Source organism: Saimiri boliviensis, chromosome 20, assembly GCF_048565385.1.
Source record: "Saimiri boliviensis isolate mSaiBol1 chromosome 20, mSaiBol1.pri, whole genome shotgun sequence".
Taxonomy (NCBI): Eukaryota; Metazoa; Chordata; class Mammalia; order Primates; family Cebidae; genus Saimiri; species Saimiri boliviensis.
Genome location: NC_133468.1, coordinates 14,480,608 through 14,503,068, shown reverse-complemented (window position 1 = coordinate 14,503,068; position 22,461 = coordinate 14,480,608). Strand labels below are relative to the sequence as shown.

Genomic DNA, 22,461 nt, shown 5'->3' with positions numbered 1-22,461 from the left:
CAAGACCTTCCTTCCTTTCTGGGGCTGGAAGCCCTAGTTTCAGTTTCTCTGAGCATTGGGAAATGCCTGGAGCCACAACACACACTCAAGAATCCATGTGCTAGTCCAAGAAACTGGCATGCTCAGGTTCTGCCCCTGGAGGCATTATTAGCAGGGTGGATCAAAGAAACATTCCCTGGAGGAGTCTGGGTTGCGTTCTGTCACTTACATCTGAGGGTACTTGGTACCTTGTTCTATTGCACTTGGCTTTATTGTGCTTTGTAGATATTATGTTTTTTAAAAAATGAAGGTTTATAGCAACCCCCTCTCAAGCAAGTCTGTCAGTGCCATTTTTCCAACAGCAGATACTGACTTCATGTCTCTGTGTCACATTTTGGTAATTCTCACAATATTTAAAACTTTTTTTTTTTTGGAGATGGAGTCTTGCTCTGTTGCCCAGGCTGGAGTGCAGTGGTGAGATCTTAGCTCACTGTAACCTCTGCCTCCGGGGTTCAAGTGATTCTCCTGCCTCAGCCTCCCAAGTAGCTGGGACTACGGGCACCCACCACCATGCCTGGCTAATTTTTGTATTTTTAGTAGAAACGGGGTTTCACTATGTTGGCCAGGCTGGTCTCGATCTCCTAACCTCGTGATCTGCCTGCTTTGGCTTCTCAAAGTGCTGGGATTACAGGCGTGAGCCACCAGGCCTGGCACAAAACTTTTTCATTATTGTTAAACTCTTATGGTGATCTGTGATCTGATCTTTGATGTCTCTATTGTAACTGTTTTCGGGCATCGTGAACCATGCCCATCAAAGATGAAGAATTTAATTGAAAAATGTGTGTGTTCTGACTGCTTTACCAACTAGGGGTTCCCTGTCCCCCTCTCCTTGGACCTCCCTATTTCCTGAGACACAACAATATTGAAATTGGGCCAGTTAATAACCCTACAATGGCCTCTTAAGAGTCACACATCTCTCACTGTAAATCAAAAGCTAGAAATGATGATGAAGTTTAGTGAGGAAGGCATATCAAAAACGAAGTCAGGTCAAAGCTAGGCCTCTTGGACCAAATAGCCAAGTTGCAAATGCAAAGAAAACGTTCTTGAAGAAAATTAAAAGTGCTACTCCAATGAACACATGAATGATGAGAAAGTCCTATTGCTGATATGTGAAAACTTTTAGTGATCTGGATAGAAAATCAAACCAGCCACAACATTCCCTTAAGCCAAAGCCTAATCCAGAGAAAGTCCTTGACTCTAATTCTGCAAAGGCTGAGAGACGAGGTGAGAAAACCACAGAAGAAAAGTTTAAAGCTAGCAATAGTTGGTTCATGAGGTTTAAGAAAAAAAGCCATCTTCATAACAGAAAAATGTAAAGTGAAGCAGCCAGTGGTGACGGAGAAGCTGCAGCAAGTTATCCAGATACTCTAGCTAAGATGTGGCCACGCTCAACAACAGATATTCCATGGAGACAAAACAGCCTTGTATCAAAAGAAGATACCAGCTAGGACTTTCACAGATAGAGAGGAGAAGTCAATGCCTGCTTTCAAAGCTTCAAAGGGCAGGCTGACTCTCTTGTTAGGGGCCACTGCTGATGGTGACTTGAAGTTGAAGCCAATTCTCGTTTACCATTTTGAAAATCCTAGGGCCTTTAAGAATTATGGTAAATCTACTCTGTCTGTATTAAGAAATAGAGCAACAAAGACTGGATGATGGGGCCGGGCGTGGTGGCTCAAGCCTGTAATCCCAGCACTTTGGGAGGCCGAGGCGGGTGGATCACGAGGTCAAGAGATCGAGACCATCCCGGTCAACATGGTGAAACCCCGTCTCTACTAAAAATACAAAAAGTTAGCTGGGCATGGTGGTGCGTGCCTGTAATCTCAGCTACTCAGGAGGCTGAGGCAGGAGAATTGCCTGAACCCAGGAGGCGGAGGTTGCGGTGAGCCAAGATCACGCCATTGCACTCCAGCCTGGGTAACAAGAGTGAAACTCCGCCTCAAAAAAAAAAAAAAAAAAGACTGGATGATGGCACATCATCCAGTAAACAAAATGTGTTTACAGCACATTTTGCTGAATATTTTAAGCCCACTGTTGAGAACTGCTGCCCAAATATAAAGATTTCTTTCAGAACATTACTACTCATTGACAATGTATCTGGTCATCTAAGAGACCTGATGGAGATAAACAAACAGATTAATGTTGTTTTCATGTCTGCTAATATGACATCCTTTCTGCAGCCCATGGATCAAGGAGTATTTTCAACTTTAAAGTCTTATTATTTAAGAAATACACTTTGTAAGGCCATATCTGCCATAGATAGTGATTTCTCTGATGGATCTGGGCAAAGTAAATTGAAAACCTTCTGGAAAGGATTCACTGTTCTGGATGCCATTTGAACATTTGTGATTCATGGTAGGAGGTCAAAATAGCAACATTAATAGGAGTTGGAAGAAGTGGATTCCCACCCTGTTGGACGACCTTGAGGGGTTCAAGACTTCAATGGAGGAAGTAGCTGCAGATATGGTGAAAACAGTAAGAACTAGAATTAGAAGTGGAGCCTGAAGATGTGACTGAATTGCTGCAATCTCATGATCAAACTTGAGCAGATAAAGAGTTGCTTCTTACAGATGAGGAAAGAAATTGGTTTCTTGAGATGGAATCTAATTTTGGTGAAGATGCTGGGAACATTGTGAATGACAACTAAGGATTTAGAACATTATATAACTTCAGTTGATAAAGTAGCAGCAGGGTTTGAGAGGATTGACTCCTTTTTTTTTTTTTTTTTTTTTGGTGAGACATGGAGTACAGTGATGCGATCTTGGCTCACTGCAACCTCTGCCTCCCAGGTTCAAGCGATTCTCCTACCTCAGCCTCCCCAGTAGTTGGAATCACAGGTGTGCACCACCATGCCCAGCTAAATTTTGTATTTTTAGTAGCGATGGGGTTTCACCACATTGGCCAGGCTGGTCTCAAACTTCTGACCTCAAGTGATTCACCTGCCTTGGCCTCCCAAAGTGCTGGGATTACAGGTGTGAGTCACTGTACTCGGCCTTGACCCCAATTTGAAAAGAACTTCTACTGTGGGAAAAATGATATTAAACAGCACTGTGTGCTACAGAGAAATCCTGCATGAAGTAAGAGTCCATTGATGTGACAAACCTCACTGTTGTCTTATTTTAAGAAATTGCCATAGCCACCCAATATTTGGCTGCCACCAGCCTGATCAGACAGCAGCCATCAACATCAAGGCAAGACTCTCCACTAGGAAAAAGATCACAACTTGGTGGAGGCGCAAATCATCATTAGCATTTTTTAGCAATAAAGTATTATTGAATTAAGGTACGTACATTGTTTTTTTCCCAACACAATGAGATTGCACACTTACAGTATAGTATAAACATAACTGTGATATGCACTGGGAAACCCAAACATTTGTGTGACTTGCTTTACTGCAGTTTGTGCGTTATGGTGGTCTGGAATTGAACCCAGAATATCTCCAAGGTATGTCTGTACATGCTAAGCTGGCCCAGAAAAGGGGGTGGGCCTGGGGCCTGGTGAGACGGATGTCAAAGTCAAGCATCAGATGTGCAGTGGTGAGTGTGGTGGTGTGTGGGTGTCATGGTGTGTAGGTGTCATGGTGTGTGGGTGTCATGGTGTGTGGGTGTGGTGATGAGTGTGGTGGTGTGTGGGTGTGGTAGTGTGCGGTGTGTGTGGTGGCATGTGGTATGGTGGTGTGGTGCTGTGTGAGTGTGGTGGTGTATAGGCGTGGTGGTGTATGGGTGTGGGTGTGGTGGTGTGGGGGTGTGGTGGTGTGTGGTGTGGTGATGTGTGGGTGTGGTGTGTGATGTGGTGGTGTGAGGGTGTGGTGGTGTGTGGTTGTGGTGGGGTGTGGTGTGATGTGTGGGTATGGTGGTGTGTCATGTGGTGGTGTGTGGTGTGGTGTGTGGGTGTGGTGGTATGTGATGTGGTGGTATGTGGGCGTGTTGGTGTGTGGATGTGGTGTGTGGGTGTGGTGGTGTGTGGGTATGGTGATTTGTGGTGTGTGGGTATGGTAGTATGTGGTGTGGATATGTGATATGGTGGTGTGTGGGTGTGGTGGTGTGGTGTGTTATTTGGTGGCGTATGGTATGGTATGTGGTGGTGTGTGGGTGTGGTATGTGGGTGGTGGGGTATGTGGGTGGTGGGGGCTGTGGTGTGGTGTGTAGGCATGGTATGGTGTGTAGTGTAATACTGTATGATGTGGTGGTGTGTGGGTGTGATGTGGTGGTGTGTGCTGTGGTGTGTGGTGCTGTGTGGGTGTTGTGTTTGGTGTGTGGGTGTGGTTTGTTAGTGTGATGGTGTGTGGGTGTGTGGGGTATGGGTGTGGTGTGTCAGTGTGGTTAGTGTGGTGGTGTGTGGGTATGCGTGGTGTGGGTGTGGTAGTGTGTAGGTGTGGTGGTGTGGGGGTGTGGTGGTGTGGTGATGTGTGGTGTGGTGGTGTGTAATGTGGTGGTGTGTGGGCACATGGTGTGTGGTGTGGTGGTGTGGTGGTGTGTGATTTGGTGATGTGGTGGGTTAGGCATGTGATGTGTGGTGTGGTGGTATGTGGGTGTGGTGTGGTAGTATGGTGTGCAGGTGTGGTATGTGGTGGTGTGATGTGTGGGTGTGTGGTGGTGTGGTGTGTGGTGTGTGGGTGTGGTGGTATGTGGGCGTGGTGTGTAGGTGTGCGGGTGTGTGGCAGTGTGGTGTGTGGTGTGGGGGTGTGGTTTGATGCTGTGTGGATGTGGTGGTGTGGTGTTTGGTGGTGTGGTTTGATGCTGTGTGGGTGTGGGGGTGTGCTGTGTGGTGTGGGGGTGTGGTTTGGTGGTGTATGGGTGTGGTGGTGTGGTGTGTGGTATGGGGTGTTGTTTGATACTGTGTGGGTGTGAGTGTGTGCTGTGTGGTGTGGGGGTGTGGTTTGGTCGTGTGTGGGTGTGTGTGTGGTGGTGTGGTGTGTGGTGTGGGGGTGTGGTTTGATGCTGTGTGGGTATGGGGGTGTGCTGTGTGGTGTGGGGGTGTGGTTTGGTGGTGTGTGAGTGTGCATGTGGTGTGTGGTGTGCGGGTGTGGTTTGGTGGTGTGTGTGTGTGTGGTGTGGTGTGGTGGTGTGGTTTGGTGGGGTGTGAGTGTGTGTGTGTGGTGTGTGGTGTGGGGGTGTGGTTTGGTGGTGTGTGGGTGTGCGTGTGTGGTGTGGTGTGGGGGTGTGGTTTGGTATGTGGGTGTGCGTGTGTGTGGTTTGGTGTGGGGGTGCGGTTTGGTGGTGTGTGTGTGTGTGTGTGTGTGGTATGGGGGTGTGGTTTGGTGGTGTGTGTGTGTGCGCATGTGTGTGTGGTGTGGGGGTGCGGTTTGGTGGTGTGTGGGTGTGTGGTGTGTGTGTCTTGCTTTCCCAGCTCTGAGGCTCTTCCTGCTGCCCCTCTCTGGCTCTGCAGGCTCCCAGGCAGGGCCTTTGCTTATGCAGCCACTTCGGCCTGGATCACTCCCTCGTCCCTCCTGGCGACCTGCTCCTCACCCGTCAGAGTGCAGCTCCAGCATCATTTCCCGGGGGAGCGTTCTCTGAGCCTCATGTCTCTGCCACACGTCTCACTTTAGCACGTCCTAGCAACCTTGCACCTCTTTTTTTGTAGCATTTTCTCAGTTGTCACTTCACATGTGCATCTGTGATGATGGAGCGAATGTCTACCTTCCCTCACAGACCGTGACCCCGCGAGTGTGGGCGTCACAATCATTCTGCTTGCCATTGTCTCTCCAATGTGAGCAGAGTACCTGACACACAAGAAACCCGGCCAATACGTGTTGAGTGGATGAGTGGATGAACGTGCGTGTGCACGTGCTGCGTGTTGGTTGTGAGTGTGCAGTGCTCCTCTGGTCCTAGCTCCAGTGTTCTTAATGCATTCCAGGGAGGGCCCCTCGCTGGGGGACTGTGCCCTGTCCTTCTGTCTGTGCTTTCCAAGGGGCAGAAATAGGATTCTCTCCATAATAGTAAGAGTCCTTTAGGAAGAGGCTAACATCCTTTTCATTGAGTTGGGAGTTTCTGGTGCAGAAACAGGACCTGAAGAGTCAGGGGCAGGAGCTTGGGCTGTGGAATAAGAAAGCTTCTCTTCTGTGCCCATTTATGAGTGAGAACATGCGGTGTTTGGTTTTCTGTTCTTGTGTCAGTTTGCTGAGAATGATGGTTTCCAGCCTTGTCCATGCCTCTGCAAAGGACACGAACTCGTGTATACCTATGTAACAAACCTGAACGTTCCGCACATGTACGCCAGAACTTAAAGTATAATTTAAAAATTAAAAAAATCCAAATTAATGAAAATTAAATAAAATTTACAAAAAGAAAGCTTTTGTTCTGAGAATGAACTCGGCTCAGAGCTAAGACCTCTGTAAAAGGGGGCCTCATGCTTCACAGGGCTGTTTGAACTTGGAATAGGATCCTATTCAGAAGAGTGCTTTGTAAGCCACAGTGCCCGCTGGGCAATGTTTTTACAATTACCCTGCACTGCTGCTCGGATCAGACTAAGCGGCTTCTGAGGAGTCTTAGGAAGAGGGTGTGAGAGCAGGGGTTTTTGTTGGGGGGCTGATATGGAAAACGAGGCCATAACCCTGACACTTATATTCAGGGTATCTCTAGGGATTCCAGGGTCAGAGACTCCTCTCCTGCTAGGCAGAGGCCCTGGGGGAGCTGTGCTTCCTGTGCCCTTGTCAAAGCCATGGCTGCCATCTTGGTGAGGGCTCCACTGCCATCTTGCTGGGATACATTTAAGTAGGGTTTCCCCAGGGCAGTTGCCCCGTGTGGCCTTGCTTGAGATGCTGGGGTAAAGCATGGAGGATGCTGCTGGTGGTGAGATGACGGGGTGCTTGGAGGCGGCTGGGGGTACTTACAGTTCGGTCACGTCCTTGGGCATGCCTTTGGGGAGGGCGCGGAGTCCTTTGTTGCTGCATCGAACCACGGTGTCCACGCAGGTGCACTGCTCTGGGCAGCGCGGGCTCAGCTGGCAGCTACTCTCATCGTTGCCTGCGGAGAGCCACGGAGAAGGTGAGAGCGGTGGGAGATAAGCTCCACTAGGAGGAGCCGGTGAGGAGCAAGGCTGTGTCTCCAGTCCCCACTGGGCGCTGGAACCAGGAATAGGGTACCTGCTGGTGTCATCGCGGCTGACGGGTGTTGCCCACCTTCTACCTCATTTGACAGAAGATGAAGACCATGAAGGAGGCTCAGCAAGAGTAACAGATAGGAAAGAGGTCTCTGTTAACCAGATCAGGAATAAGCCCAAATGACTGAAGGAGTGGTCAGGGGGAGGGGGCAGAGTTTTCCCCTTCCTTTTTCTCCTTTCTTTCTCTCCTCCCACAACTACATAGTCCCTCTGAGGTGGGGAGTGTGTCCCCAGCCTCGATTATGCCTTAATCTCAGTTAATTATCTCTCTCGATAACCCAAAGTTGATCAAGTGAAGAACTGTGCTGGCTTGAATTTATGCAAACAAATATGCCCTCTGGGATCCTGAGAACCAGAGCCTCAGATATCCATATCCCCAGCCAGTGGCAAGACTTTTCTTGAAGTCTATTTCTCATGAGTACATACTCTGAGTCTCATGATGATGCAGATAGGAAGGCTGAGGCCAGGGCTCCCATGTACAGTTGTATAGGTTGTGCACTCCACAAGGGTACCATATCATTTAAGGGGCACCAAGCTCACTGTGGACATGATAGATTAGTATATTTGGTACAACAATTTTCTCATAGATGGCAGTATCTTGTTTTAATAAGCAAGTGTCTTGTCTTAATGAAATCAGTATAGTATGACAGATTTCTAACTGATGGAAATAAAATGATTTCTGAAAGGGCTCCTTTTCTTAATTTGCATGAAGGAGCCATGTGGGCTAGCAGTAGATCTGCAAAGCTCTTGAGCGCGCCAACTGTGCCCAAAGCTCTCCAGCATGCCAGTTGTATGCCCAAAGCTCTCCAGCGTGCCAGCTGTGTGCCCAAAACTCTCCAGTGTGCCAGCTGTGTGCCCAAAGCAAAGCGGAATGGGATCTCAGGGAGTATCTGATACTGTATCTCTGGCATCTTCCTTGGCTTCCCAGGACTGTCCCCACTGCCCTCGACCCCCAGTCTTCTCACCGTCACAGGTGAAGTCCTGGATGGCCACATCCTGGATGGGAATCTCCTTGAGGAAAAATGGCTTCTGGCACCTAGGGTTTCCGCTGACGATCCGCCTCTTCCTCAACCACTTGCCCAGCCAGGCCAGGTGGCAGTTGCAGTTGAAGGGGTTGGACAGGAGGTTTCTAGGAGGAAAGAAGGGTGCTTAGCCTCTACCTCCTACTGTGGGAGTGGCCCTGGAATCTGCTTTTGCAACCCCAGAGCCCAGCTCTCCCAGCCAGGGAGGAGGTGGTCTCGGAAAGGAAACGAAGGCTCCTCACCAGATGCAGTATCTGCAAGGGTCTCATTCGAGACCTCCGCCACTGATGGAGGTAGGCGTGGTCTCTCACCATGCCCTCCCTTGGGTACTGAGCTCTGGCTGTGTGAACTGCCTTTGGGTCCTTAGTGGAGATTCACCCCAAGCGCCTCCACACTTGCTGCTTTCCTTGCTGGGAACCTGTCTCTTTCCAGGTTGCCTGACCGGCTTCTCGTTCTTTAGTCCTTGGCTTTAATGACATTTCATTGAGAAAGCCTTCTCTGAGTCCCCCACATAAAGTGGGACAATTCAGCCTCATCCTGCCTTTTCCCTCATTCCCCTTCATTCTCCCCGTAGCACCCATGGGGGTGTGTAGTGACTGGTTTCTGTGCTCGCCTTGTACCTTGGACTCTACACTCCACGAGGGTAGGATCTGTTTGCCTCTGTGTTTCCAGAAGTTAGTGTTATGTCATCACAGGCACTTTATACACATCTGTGGACTGAAATAACTGGAACGATGGAGAGATGAGGGCATGATGGCAGCTATCCCTCCCTGAGTGTTTACTACAGGACTGGGACCATGCCGAGCACTTCATACATCCATTGTCTCATTCATTCCTGTCACAGCAACCTTAAGAAGGAGGTAACATCATCTTCCTCTCACACATGAGGGAAGTAAAGCTTGCAGAGCTTATTTAGGAGGGGCAGACAGCTCTTGAGTGGCTGAAGGATGATACAGCAATTAAGGGCTTGGAGGTGGTCGTTCTGGGGCTGCAGTCCAGGCTCTGACACTCAGTAGCTGTGTGAAGCGGGGCAAGTGACTTCGTGGATCAGAGCTGGCTCTCTGAACGCTTTGTGACTCTGCCCCTCTCAGCATCTTAGGTGTTTTTGTATTTCCAATGTGGAGATACCTAGGAGGGGCTAAACATGGACTAAAGGACCAGCTCACTGGTGTTAAGCTCCCATCCCATTGTCCCCTCCTGTTGATGTCATTCATTCATTCGATTCATTCCTTTCCTCAACCATTACATACCTGGCATCTCCGTACGCTCTTGGCACTGATCTAAACATTAAGGACACAGCACTGAACAAAACATCTGCATATCCCTGTCCTTCAGAAACTCACGTGATGGAGGATAGATAATACACAATTAATAGCAAGTTAGTAAATGACACAGTCTATTAGGACATGGTTAGTGCTATGTAATATCAGGGGGCAGGGCCAGAGGGATTGGGGTTACGGCAGAGGGGTGGAACGGGGTGAGGCAGGTGACACTTGAGCAAAGGTAGAAGGGAGGGAGGCGGGGGGGAGGGTGTTCCAGGGAGTGCAGAGTTTCAAGGTGGGAGTGGGCTGGGAACATGGGAAAGTGGTGGAGCTAGAGTGGAGGGAGGGAGGGGACAGGCAGGACATGAGGGGCACCTGGGGTGGGGCTGGCCTGTAGGCCCTCCTCTAATTTCGCCTTTGATTCCAAGTGCCATAGGCATAGGGCAGCAACCGGAGATGCAGAAGCAGCCTTTGGGGAAGGTTAGAGACAGGACCACAAACCAGCAACTAAGGATAACAGAGCCACGAGGAAATGCGACGCCCGGCTGTCAAATGCACACGTGTTGAGCACTTTCTACCCCTAGGCCCTTGCTGTGTGTTTTACAAGCATCACCAGATTCAATCCTGGTAACCATCCTAGGAGGTAGATGCAGAAGGGAAATGGAAGCATGAGGAGATGAAGTAACTTTCCCAAGGTCACACAGCTAACAAGGGGCACAGCCGGGATTTGAACCTGGGCAATCTGGCTCTAGAGTCTTACCCACTATTCCATAGAGGCTCCCTTCCCACCACAGTGCTCCCAGACAGGAGCACTCCTTCAGGTGTCTAGAAAGCTGGGCTTTAATTTTGGTTCTGATACCCATTGAAGCAGCCAGTGACATCTTTTTGAAACCCCTGTCTGGTGATGTAACTATCTACTTAAAAGTGCCAGTCTTCCCGATGTGCTCTGGACAAAGACCGAGATGGCCCACAGCGGTCCTGCAGCCTGACCCTGGCTTCCTCTTTAGCCTTGCCTTATGTCATGCCCTCCCTCATTCAGCGCTGTGACCATGCTGGGATATGTTCAGTCCCACATATTTGCTCTGTTGCAATGAACCACAGGGCCTTTGCACATGCCCTTTCCTCTGAAGGAAGTGTACTGTCCACTTTCTTCAATAGCTAACTCCCACTCACCTTCCAGAATACAGCTCCAGTGTTTATCAACAAAGCTCCCTACCCCCCGCTTTTTTTGGAAACAGAGTCTTCCCCTGCCACCCAGGCTGGAATGCAATGGCAAGATCTTGGCTCACTGTAGCCTCTGCTTCCCAGGTTCCAGCAGTTCTCCTGCCTCAGTCTCCTGGGTAGCTGGGATTACAGGTACTTGCCCACCACACCTGGCTAATTTTTGTATTTTCGGTAGAGATGGGGTTTCACTATGTTGGCCAGGCTGGTCTTGAACTCCTGACCTTGGGTGATCCACCTGCTGTGGCCTCCCAAAGTGTGAGGATTATAGGTGTCAGCCACCGTGCCTGGCCTTCCATGTTGGATTTCCAAATCACTGTGGACCTGCTTTCTGTGGCGGTTCACTATGCTGTGACCTCCAGGAAGGAGGGGCCAGGTGTGTGCAGCCTCAGCACCTGGACGATGCCCGGCACGTAAAGAAAGCTTGACAAATGTTTGCAAGTGGACAGATGGAGAGATGAGCTTGGCCAAAGGTAGCAGGGAGCTGGGAGGAGAGAGGTCTGCAGAGCAGGAGCCCAGAGTGAGTAGGCAGTGGAATCAGGAGAACTTACATGGTGGACAGGGAGACAAGCGTGGTGAAGGCTCCAGGGGTGATGGTGGTGATCCGATTGTCATAGAGGGACAGCAGTCTCACCGAACTCAGGCCGGCAAAGGTGTCATTACTCACACAGCTGATCAAGTTACTCCTCAGCATCCTACCGGGAGAGGGGTGGGGATGAGAGAGCACAGGCATGATCTTTTCTGTCACCAAATGGTGCCACGGTGGTGCATGCGTGTAGAGGTGGGATGCTTTTGCTGATTCTAAGCCCAGTCCAGCCACGTTGCTCAGGTTTGCCCTGTGAGAGCAGGGCCTGGAGCCCCGCTGGGCTGTGCGTGTACCTTGTCGTTTGTGCATGCTTTCTTGGAAGCACAGGTCATGCATATGCATGTACACATACACATATTGTGTGGTTGCTAGGGCATACATATGTATTTCTGGGAAAAGAAGAGAATCAAGAGGTGGTGTGGACGTCAGCTTGTATGTATGTGTGTGCTTGTATGTCTATGCCTGTTCGTGCATATGTTTATGTGCACATTGCATGTCGGCATATGTCATTTTTATAAAGGTCCTTATGCTTATGTTTGTGGGTAAATGTGTGTTTGTGTGCCTCCTTCAGCAAATTTCTGGTATGAATGTGTATATATGTGCATACATATATATATGATATACATATATACACACACATATATACATATGTGTATACACGGGAGAGGGGGACTATGTGGGGTGTTTGTGTGTTGGGGTGTGTGTGTCGAAGTGTGTATGCTGGAGAGTGTTCAGCATGCTAAATTCTTTCCCATCCAAGGCTGTGGAATGTCTGATGACTCTGACTCCAGGAAGAGAGGGATTCAGCAGGCCAAGACAGCGCCTGGGTCCCACTGCCCTGAGAGTCTGTCTCCAATTCCCCTGTCCTCCCGTCTCCCTCTGGGTCTTGTTCCAGGCCCCACCCCAAGCACTCACAAGGTTTTGAGGCCACTGAGGCCGCGGAACATGCGCCCATGCACAGTCTCCAGCTGGTTCCCCGTCAGCATCAGCTCCTGCACGCTGGCTGCTCCATCGAAAGCACCTTCTCGCACCTCCTTGATCTTATTGTTACTCAGGTTTCTAGAAGGAAGAAACAGAACGGGGGAGGATCAAAAGGAGCAGATGGTTTTGATCCAGGGATGGAATGTCCTGCCCTGCAGCCAGCTGGGGACTCTCCAGGGCCCCTGAGACTAAGGACAGGATGGTGGAAGGAGATCTGTTTTGGGGTTCCTGACCTTTCGTCTTCAGCATCTGGTCTAGGGAGCAGGGAGCCCGGGCCTACACAGGTGAGGCTACCTTTGTGAAACAGACCGCATGGTCAGTGGATGAACGGATAAAGAAAATGTGGTCTACAGACACAATAGAATACTATTCAACCATACAAAGAATGAAAACCTGTCATTTGCAGCAACATGAATGGCACGGGAGGTCATTGTGTTAAGTGAAACGAGCCAGGCACAGAAAGGCGAATATCATATGTTTCTACTCATATGTGGGAGCTAAAAAAGTTGATCTCATGGAGGTAGAAAGTAGAAGCATGGTTACCAGAGGCTGGGAAGGTTTAGGGGAGATGAAGAGAGGTTGTTTAATGGGTAGCTAGAAGGAATAATTTCTAGTGTTTGAGAGCACAGTGGGGTAACTCTAGTTAACAATATATATTTCAAAATAGCTATAGAAGATGTGAAATATTTCCAACACAAAGAAATGATAAGTGTTAGAAGTGATGGAGCTCCTAAATACCGTTTGATCACTATACATTGCATGCATGTATCAAAATATCACGTGTCCCATAAATATGTACCAACATTATGTATCAATTAAGAAAAGTAGACCGGATGGGATTTGAAGTTTTTTTTTTTTTTTTTTTTTTTTTTCTGTGTAATTGTCTTTTCAACGCTCTGGGGGACTGAGAGAGTTAAAATAGTGACTCTCGAACTTTTTTTCTCACTTCAGAAGAGATTCTCATGAAGCACTGATTTACCAGAGGAAGGCAGGAGAAAAATATAAAGCATGTCCCCCGCTACTTGGGACTAGGGCATCTGTGGAACTTCCAGCTTTCTCACCAGTTAACGATCCCTGAGATAAATAAATGGTGCTTTCTAGTTACTACGTGGTGACCACTTTCTATGTATTGGGTGCCTCATGAGGGATCTGACCAACACAACCACATCAAACCCTCAAAACAGTGGCTTTCAGGCTGATACATTATTATCGTCCCATTTTATGGATGATGGGACTGAGGTTCAGAGAGATTAACTAACTTGTTCGCAGTCACACAGCTGACAGAACTGGGATTTGAAGCCAGGTTTTCTGGCGTATCAGATGTGCTCCATTGAATCTCTTCTTTCATAAGTGAGAATTCCTTTGGCTATGTGGATATTACTTCTTTGCAGAACAAGATTTTGGATATTGTATTTGCTTAAAGTGAGCTTGGTCCTATCAAGCCCTGGGTGCTGCCATTTCTGAGTCCGCCCCTGAGGTCTGAAAGCAGCTCTTCCCTCCGATGCTGACTGCTGACATCCTGCACAGGCTTCATGAGAGATCGGAACAGCAAGCAGATGCTGCAGAGCCATTAGCACTGCGAGTTTCCAGCTCTCCCTGGCAGGGGTGCTGGGGGCTTCTATGCACCATCGAAATGCCCAGCCCTGGAAGGCATCCCTGGCCAGATGGATGAACTGAAACTGATGACAGTGTTTATACTAGCTGAGGGGAAGAGTCCAGCCTCCCAAGCAAGCAGCCTATTCAGAGCCCTGCATGGGGAATCATCTGCTGTAAACAGGGAAATTGCAGGTGGAGGTGGAGTCGCGAACTCATGGAGCCCACGGAAGCTGGTAGAATTGGCGGGCTCACGGAAATAGACCAGGACGCATCTTACTGCTGAAGATACCGAGCCCCAGAGTAGGAAAGCACTGCTCTGGGCCACAGGGCATTGGAAGGGGATCTAGGACCACACCAAGTCCCTGGTCTGAGCTCCACGCTGACCCACAGCAAGGTGAGGGGGTGAGACCTCCCTTAGGGACTGATTTGGCAAGTGACAGAGCTGGGGGCTCAACGCAGGCCGACTTCCCTCTTCCGAAGGAGGGACCAGGCCCCAAGATGAGGCCATGCCTGCACTTGCGGGCAGGTATGGAGGAAACAGTCAGTGCCTTGGTTCCGTCCCTGCTCCTCCACATGACCCTGTTCTCGTCTCCTCCCCGTCTGGCCAAGGAAACAGGAATAAGCATTCCCAGCAAACCTCTCCCAAGCTGAGACAGTCAGCAGACTCGCAGACTGGATTTCCATTCCGTGCCTGGCTCTTCTTAAACTTGGCCAGTTTTCCAATAAATCCTGATAGCCCTGGTCTGGGATAACCCAGGAATGAAGGTCACGCACCGGGGAGACTGCACATTACCCCCGAACTAGACACGGGAGGAGAGATAAAGGCTCTCCCAGCAGCTGTAACTCACCCAAATGCCAGAGGAAAAGGCTTTTGCTCCAGAGAGTTGAGCTTCTTAGGGGGGTTCAAGTACAAGGGATGGGCGATGAAGATGAGTTAAAGCAGCTATGAAGGGAGAGGGTTTCCATTTCCTGACATCTGTTTCTTTAAATGAGCAAAATTAACATCACATTACTGTAAGGTTTGTGAACTGGATTTCCTCAGTCTGGGAGAATGGAAAACAGAAGGAGAATAAAAAAGAGGGGAGAGAAATTTCCAGAAGAGCTGGCTGCTGCTGTGTCTCCATCTATCGAAGCATTGCTCACAGCACAGGCAGCCGTAGCTGAAGGTCGGGACGCGCAGCTCGGGGCCAGCACTCCAGAAACCAAACAAGTGCATGGAGGTTTCATAAGAGCACTCGAATATTCTCAGAGCAAGGTCTTGCTGACGATGCCCCAGACCCCAGGAAACCCCAAAATGTGAAGCCAGGGCCACCCAGGGGGCCTCTCTCCATCTTTGGGTTAGTTCAGAGCCCCTGAGAGTTTCTTGGTGAGGGCTAAGAGCATCAGTGTCTGTACTGCCCGGCACAGGGTCAAGTGTTTAATTTGTGCTCACTGTTAGCTATTATTACTATTTTTATGGCCCTGCATGCAGCCGCTTTCCATATTTGTACTACTCCCAGGCTCCTGAAAGTGTCTGAGTGTGGAACCCCTGTTTTAAATATATAACCAGCTACTCTGGGTCACTCAACTCACATGGCCTCTCCTACCTTTCCACATTCTCTCTCCCCAGTACCATAGCCACGTCTTCCGTCTTTATTTCCTCATACTTCCGATCTTCACCGTAACTTATAAGGAAGGTGGATTTATTTCTATTACGTAAATGATGCAATTAAGGCTCAGAAAGGCTAAGGACACTCCTAGGGTCACACAGCCGGGAAGGGCAGAGCTGAATTCAGAATGCGAACAGGCTTGTCTGCCCATTTTCCCTCCACACCTGGACTTGTGGCTGCTCCTGAGAGGTGGAAATATTTGGCAGCCCTCACCTTTATTCCAACATGGCAAATAGTGGGAGGAGCTGCGTGACATCTGTCCCTCTTGATGAGATCGAGGCCCACATGTTGCCAGAGTCCTCACTACTCCCTTTGGCTGCCTGGTTGCTGACGCTGTAGTCGGTTGACACTTAAGTGTTTGTGCTGTTGTTTTCTTGGGCACACAGGAATATTCTCTATACTCATGTCTCTATCAAAACCGGGAGGATGAAAGACTCAAAGAGCTTCAGTTTCACCTCAAATGTGAGGGTACCTATTTCTTCACAGAAGCAAAGTCTAGCAGATCCTGTTCAGTAGACAAATACGTACTTGGGCAGCTTGATCCATCTTAATATCTGCCTCAGGCCAGAGGCATGTAAGTTTCTGTCTTCAGGTTAAAAACAAAGTACACATTTCTTTGGTTTGAAAAGAAAAGAACAATTCCTGGCAGGTGATGGGTGAGGTTTGTGTCCAGTGGGACACTGGACTCCAGTGACAGCCACAATCCTGACCCAAGTGTGCCCCTTTCTCAGCCATCCCCCTAAAGTTCTCTCCACTGCTCCCACTTACAGAGCAGTCACTGGCACCATGACCAACGTGGTGGCTGCAGGCAGGGAGGAAGGGAGGAAAGAGATCTGAGTAGCACCAGTGAGATTCAGATGCTGCCCAGGGTCTAGAAGGCCTCTGTCCTATTTGTCTGCAGGGAACCGATGGGTGGAAGTGTGAGGAACAAGAGAAAAATGAGGTGGTACAGTCCATTCTCATTATAGGTAAGCAGCCCTAACCAGAATGTCTGAAACATTTTTCTTTCCTGAGACAGAGTCTTGCTCTGTCACCCAGGTTAAAATGCAATGGTGCGATCTTGGTTCACTTGAACCTCCGCCTCCCAGGTTCAAGCAATTCTCCTGCCTCAGCCTCCCCAGCAGCTGGGATTACGGGTGCCTGTCACTGTGCCCAGTGAATTTTTGTATGTTTAGTAGAGAAGGGGTTTCACCATGTTGGCCAGGCTGGTCTCGAACTCCTGACCTCGTGATCCACCCACTTCGGCCTCCCAAAGTGCTGGGATTACAGGCATGAGCTGCTGCTCCTGGCCCCAAAACTTTTTGAGTACTGATACGATAACATAAGCAGGAAATTCCACACCTGACACCTTTGCTTTCTGAAGGTTCGATGCACATGAACTTTGTTTTATGCACAAAATTATTAAAAATATCGTATAACTACCTTTGGGCTGTGTATAAGGTATATATGAAATGTAAGTGAATTTTGTTTAGACTTGCATCCCAGCCTCATGACATCTCATTGTGTATATGCAAACATTCCCAAACCCAAAAAATTTAAAATCTGAAACACTCCTGATCCCATGCATTTCAGATAAGGGATACTCAACCCATACTCATAGTAGTTATGCTGTACAGAGTTTCTGGGAACACTGCATTAGTGAGTACCAACACATTGCTCTTACAGGAAATATAAGATTAGGGACCCGTGAGCCTCTGGTCTCAACATTTTCATCAACCTACCAACATACAACCTTGTTATATGTGTGCTTCTGTTGAAAGACACCTTATTTAATACATAAGGCTGATCCATAACGTTGAACTCATGGCCAGCAGCACTGCAATTCAAGCCCGTAACAAAACTGCTCTCACTCACATATGTCCTCCGTAAGGCACATCACAGCCTTTGCACACTGAGGATCGCGACAGCTGTTCAGTGCTGTGTCTGGGGGCCATTTTAAACAGCAAAATCACCATCAAAAAGCACAAACATGCAAACCACGCGGCACCAAATATAGTCCAAAAGGACGCTGGTTTACAGCACAAGAAGGCACAGTGTGGCCTCGCTTGACCTCAGCTGGGTACACGTTGTAGGTGATTTTTTTTTTTTTTTGGTGTTCTGTGCATGCTCGAGAATGACTGAACGCTTGGAGAGTCTTGACTACGGAATGATACAAATTTTAGTGAGTTGGCGAATTCTCAGATATGGAATCCATGAATCATGAGGATGGACTGCATTTCCCCGGTTTATGAGGCCGACCTGAACTCTGGGGCCAGGAGACATAAAGTATGGGGTGGGGTAAGGGAGAGGGGCTAAAGAGACGAGTGCTTCCCTGGGGATCAGATGGTAAAGAGCACCCCCTTCTGTGCTGGTACTCTGCTGGGGGGCCCGGAAGGGAAGACGAAGAGAAGCAAGCCCAGCCTCATGCTAGCGTGGCTGCAGGCGGACCCAAGTCTGAATGCCAGCTTTTGGACCCGTTAGCTGCATGGTCATAGAGAAGTCTCGGAACCTCCTTGAACCCTGGCTTCCTCACCTGTACAAAGGGGACTATGAAGCCAGCACCGGACGGGTGAGTGAGGACTTGGTGAGACAATGTGTGTGAGGTAGGGAGCGCGGTCTCTTGCTCAGGACAAGGACTCTAATGGTGCACCAACATCATTCTCATTACCTTTATGGCTAGGTCCAAGCTCCTAGGCAGGGAGAGGCTTAGGAGGATACATATCTCTGGCAGTGGAGAAGCCAATATGGACATGTGGGCCCTTGCCTAAGCCAAGGCATGGTCAGACCCACAGATTCCTAGATGGAAACCCACTGTGAGAAGCTGCTGGAATGCACTCTGGTGCGTATCACTAACGCAAGAGTCTTTTGATTCCATTTAAAAACTGACTTTTGACAGTCACCACACAAAAATCGCCAAATAGCACATACCTTAGACACCCATGCCCCATCACCAGTCCTTACCTGAGTCCTACCCTCCAACCCTGGGCTAGGTATCGGATGGGCTATAGGGGTGGGGTGAGGAAAGGGTCCAGAGTGGGGTCTGGGATGGTGTGGAATGCTTGCTCTGTATAACTCTCAACTAAAACTGTGAAGCAGTGCTCCCCTCCCTGTGTCCATGTGTTCTCATTGTTCAACACCCGCGAGGGGACGGAAGGCAGCAAAGCACACTGCCATGTGTGTACCTATGCAACAATCTTGCATGTTCATCACATGTACCCCAAAACCTAAAATGCAATAAAAAAAAAAAAACTGTGAAGCATCACTTTGGTCTGTGTCTACATGTCTTGCTACCCAACAGAATCCATAGCAGAGCTCCAGAGGGGCTGGAACAGAGGCTGAGGCAGAGGCCTGGCCCTGGGTCCTCTAGTCTGGAACACAGGCTCCGTCTAGAGAACAGCGGCTGCTGCCAAGGTCCTGAAGTCGACTTACATTTTCCGCAAGTTGGGCAACTTCTTGAAGATACCGGTGGCCTCTAGAACAGATATCTCATTGTCATTCAGTCGCCTGTGTAGGAAGCAAGAAGATGAGTGGTGGGTTAGCTGTGGAGGAGACCCCTCCTTGGGCCCCCCATGGCTTTGGGTGCATTGCCACCCTGAACCTCACACTCGGTGAAGGCCCACAGAGCCATCGGTAGCTTTGGCATCTGTCTGGTCAACAGAGGGGCCCAGCGGGTGGGGGAGGCATACGCAAATAGGGTGAAAGACAGAGGATCAGCTACTTCCTCCTTCTCTTGGAGGAAGCCTCCTTGGGCTGGGGTGTAGGGGACACTCTGAATACTCTGCACGGGCATGCATGGTCTCCGTACCCATCAATTATTAAGGATCTGCTTTGATTTTGTAGACATACCGCAGGAAGGTTTCTCCAGGGTCTCCCCATCCTCCAAGCCCCTCAGCTCCTTCCTAAACACTTCCTTCTACCAGAAGCAGCTCAGGAACTTCACAGGCACTCAGGGAGAGCAGCAGGGCAGGGAAAGGGGCCTTGCTATGTCCTCTGATGTCTTGTGAAGTTAGAGAGGACAAAACAATAATAATAATGTAGATCGCCACCACGCATCCAGAGCTTACTCTGTGCCAGGATTCAAGATGAGTTCCATGCCTGCATCCTCTTTCTTCATCTCCCCAACCACCCTAGGAGGGAGGCACTAATTATCTCTCCCTTTGACAGTTAAGAAACTGAGTCCCAGATCTGAGGAGCAAATGGCCTCATCTTAGGAAGCCTGCCAGAGTCAGGTGTCAGCCCCATGTCTATCAGTCCCCACATGCTGTGCCTTTGCCCTCCATGAGGCTATAACTCAAAAAAAATTCTTTTAATTAAAAAAGATTTTCTTTCAGAGACCGAGTCTTACTCTGTGGCCCAGGCTGGAGTGCAATGGTATGATCATAGCTCGCTGCGGCCTCGAATTCCTAGGCTCATGCGATTCTCCTGCTTCAGCCTCTCTAGTAGCTGGGACTACAGGTGCATGCTACTACCATGCCCATCTGATTAAATTTGTTTTTTTTTGTTTGTTTGTTTGTTTGTTTTTTTTTGTAGAGACTGGAGTTGGGGAGTGGGGTCTCCCTATGTTGCCCTGATAGTCCTGAATCCTGGCCTCAAGTGAGCCTCTCCCCTTGGCCTCCCAAAGGGTTGGGATTACAGGCATAACCCACCACGCTTGGCCCAGCTATAATTTTTTAGTTTTTTTTTTTTTTTTTTTTTTGATAAACCAACACATCGCTTTATTAACATGGCTAATCAGAGGCTCAGATATATTTAATCATTCTAGTTTTTTCTCACTTCATTCCAATTCTTTATTTAACACCCCAATTTCTGGTTTTACTGTAAGCTCCATAAGGGCTGGCAGGGACTATGTGCTCTGTCCTGACGTAGAAACGGGTGCGCCTAGCACGATGCCGGCTCACATTCACGGTGTTCAGAAAACATTTGTAGAATGAAGGAATGAACTGTCTCTATTTGCAAGCAAGCTGTCCACAGGAGATGCCCGAGTAGCTGCCTTCAGACCAGTATGGAAAAGACAGCCAACAAGCACCACGTGACTGAGCCAGGAGGGGTTCACCTCCAGGAGACCTTGCCCATGCTGGCCGTGGGTGACCAGCGTGTGGGGAATAGGGAGTTCATGCCGAGGTTGGACTTACAGGTCGGTGACGTATTCAGGGAGGTGGCTTGGGACGCGGGCCAGCTTCTGGTTGGAGCAGTCCACAATAGTGCCCTCGCAGCGGCACTTCTCAGGGCACACGAGGTCCATGAAGCACTCGCTGCTGAACCTGCTGCGGTAATCCTCGGAGCCTGGGAGGGGCCAAAGAGGGGACGTCAGCGTCACCCAGGTTCCACACAGAGCCCAGGTTGTGGGTCGTGGGGGTGGGAGACAGAGAGGGAGAATGAGTTAAGGGGTGTTGGGGGTCATGTGACAGACACGGCCTTGCCCTCGCTATACGGACACCTTGCTGGTGCTTTCCCTGCCCCCAGCCTTACTGCTTCCTTCCCATGAGTCTTTGTTATTCATCACCATCCTCAGGGAGACCAGCCTCAAGATCCACAGGCCCTTATGCTTTTCGGTGGGGGTCACAGAACTTTTTGAGAAGCTGATGTCGGTTATGAATGTTTTTCTCGCGGAAGTGCTCCTTGGTGCATGTGTACAGAATTCAGTCTACAGTTTTAGGGGGGCTACCTGCTCCACGACTCCGATCATTCATGGACCCTCTAAACATTCCAAATGACAAGATTTTGATGATACTTTGATGGGGGCTAAGCCAGGGGTAGGAATAAGTTATGGGAAAGGGTTGCGAACTCAGGGACCTTTATTACCCCAGCAGGTAGTAAAACGAGTGCAGGCCAAGCACACGGGAGATAAATGACCATTAACAGCTGACTGTAAGATTGGGAAGACAATAATGAGGGTTGGGAACCTGGGGAATTGGAGCTACAGCCTTAATGCTTGGAAATTTGGCTCAGGGTTGCCTGATGTTTCTTTTTTGTTTGTTTTTAAAAAAGAAAATCCATATATTTAAACAATATTGGTAATAAATTCCAATTTAAACACTGTGAAGATGAGCAAAATGTACGCAAGGGTCAAATTTGGCCTCTGTTAAGTACAGTGAAAGGTGAGTTCCATGAACTGAAAGTTGGAGCTGTGTGCTGTTTTGAAAAGGAATTTCTCCTGAAGTTGCAGTCATGGTAACAGGACCAGCAATCTAATGTCTCTGAGAGATGCCTCGGGGAGTATCAATGATCACTAATGGTCCATGGGCACCTGGGCAAACCTCTGTGAGACCTGGAATCATGCTGGAGGGACCTGAGGGAGCTTCGGTTCTCCTGTCAGACATAAGCTTATTGATGGGGCCAGGTTCTCTTCATCCTTTCACCCTCAACACTTTGCTAGCACAATGAGAGGTGCAGAACAAGAGTTGGGTCCGCATTTGTCCAGTGCATGAGTCGGGTGTCATTAGCACCTGCGTGTCCTGTACAAGAGTATTCGGAAGGATTTCAGAGAATGTGAACATTGTTTGTTTGTTCCACTAGGTGAGGCAACTTGGTGTTCTTATTTGCATTAGGAGCATTAGCTTTTCATGCGTTTCAGCAGAAGGGAGCACAGGTTTGCTCAGGCGTTGGCACCTACTGGTCTCAGTCTCTCTCCATGTAAAATGGGAATCAAATAACTGCTCTTATCTTCCGGGGGCTCTTGTGCAGATGAAAGGAAGATTAAGGAGGTAGCGAGCCTCAGGAGTTGTATGGATGCTTGTGACTCCAGCACTGCTTTTTTCTACAACCTGGCAGAAGGTTTGGCAGCTCGCAGGCTGTGAAAACACGAGTGTAGCTGGCAGTAGCAGTGGCCATTTATGGAACATGTACTGAACCAGGCACTATTCTTCCCATTTCAAATGGATGATCTCATTTAATCCTTGCAACATTCTGAGGTTAGGATAACTCTATTTTATTGATGAGGAAACTGAGCAGCACAGGTCCCTCAGTCTGGGCAGGCTGCTGCCTGGCTCCACGTGGTTAACATGCTGTGCTGAGAATAGGTTTCTCCC

At 49.1% G+C, this 22,461-nt stretch overlaps 1 protein-coding gene across 2 annotated transcripts in view; it reads right to left on the bottom strand.

Moving 5' to 3' along the window:
• SLIT3 (slit guidance ligand 3) overlaps positions 1 to 22,461 on the bottom strand; it is a 627,330-nt gene that overhangs the window by 76,058 nt on the left and 528,811 nt on the right. For both annotated transcript variants that reach the window (XM_003936171.4, XM_010346663.3), the window contains exons 15-20: positions 20,566 to 20,716; positions 18,863 to 18,937; positions 12,144 to 12,287; positions 11,194 to 11,337; positions 8,103 to 8,266; positions 6,869 to 7,001 (exon numbers count right to left, since the gene is read on the bottom strand). In XM_003936171.4, coding sequence (XP_003936220.2) covers positions 6,869 to 7,001; positions 8,103 to 8,266; positions 11,194 to 11,337; positions 12,144 to 12,287; positions 18,863 to 18,937; positions 20,566 to 20,716 — 811 coding nt within the window. The remainder of the gene's footprint in view (positions 1 to 6,868; positions 7,002 to 8,102; positions 8,267 to 11,193; positions 11,338 to 12,143; positions 12,288 to 18,862; positions 18,938 to 20,565; positions 20,717 to 22,461) is intronic.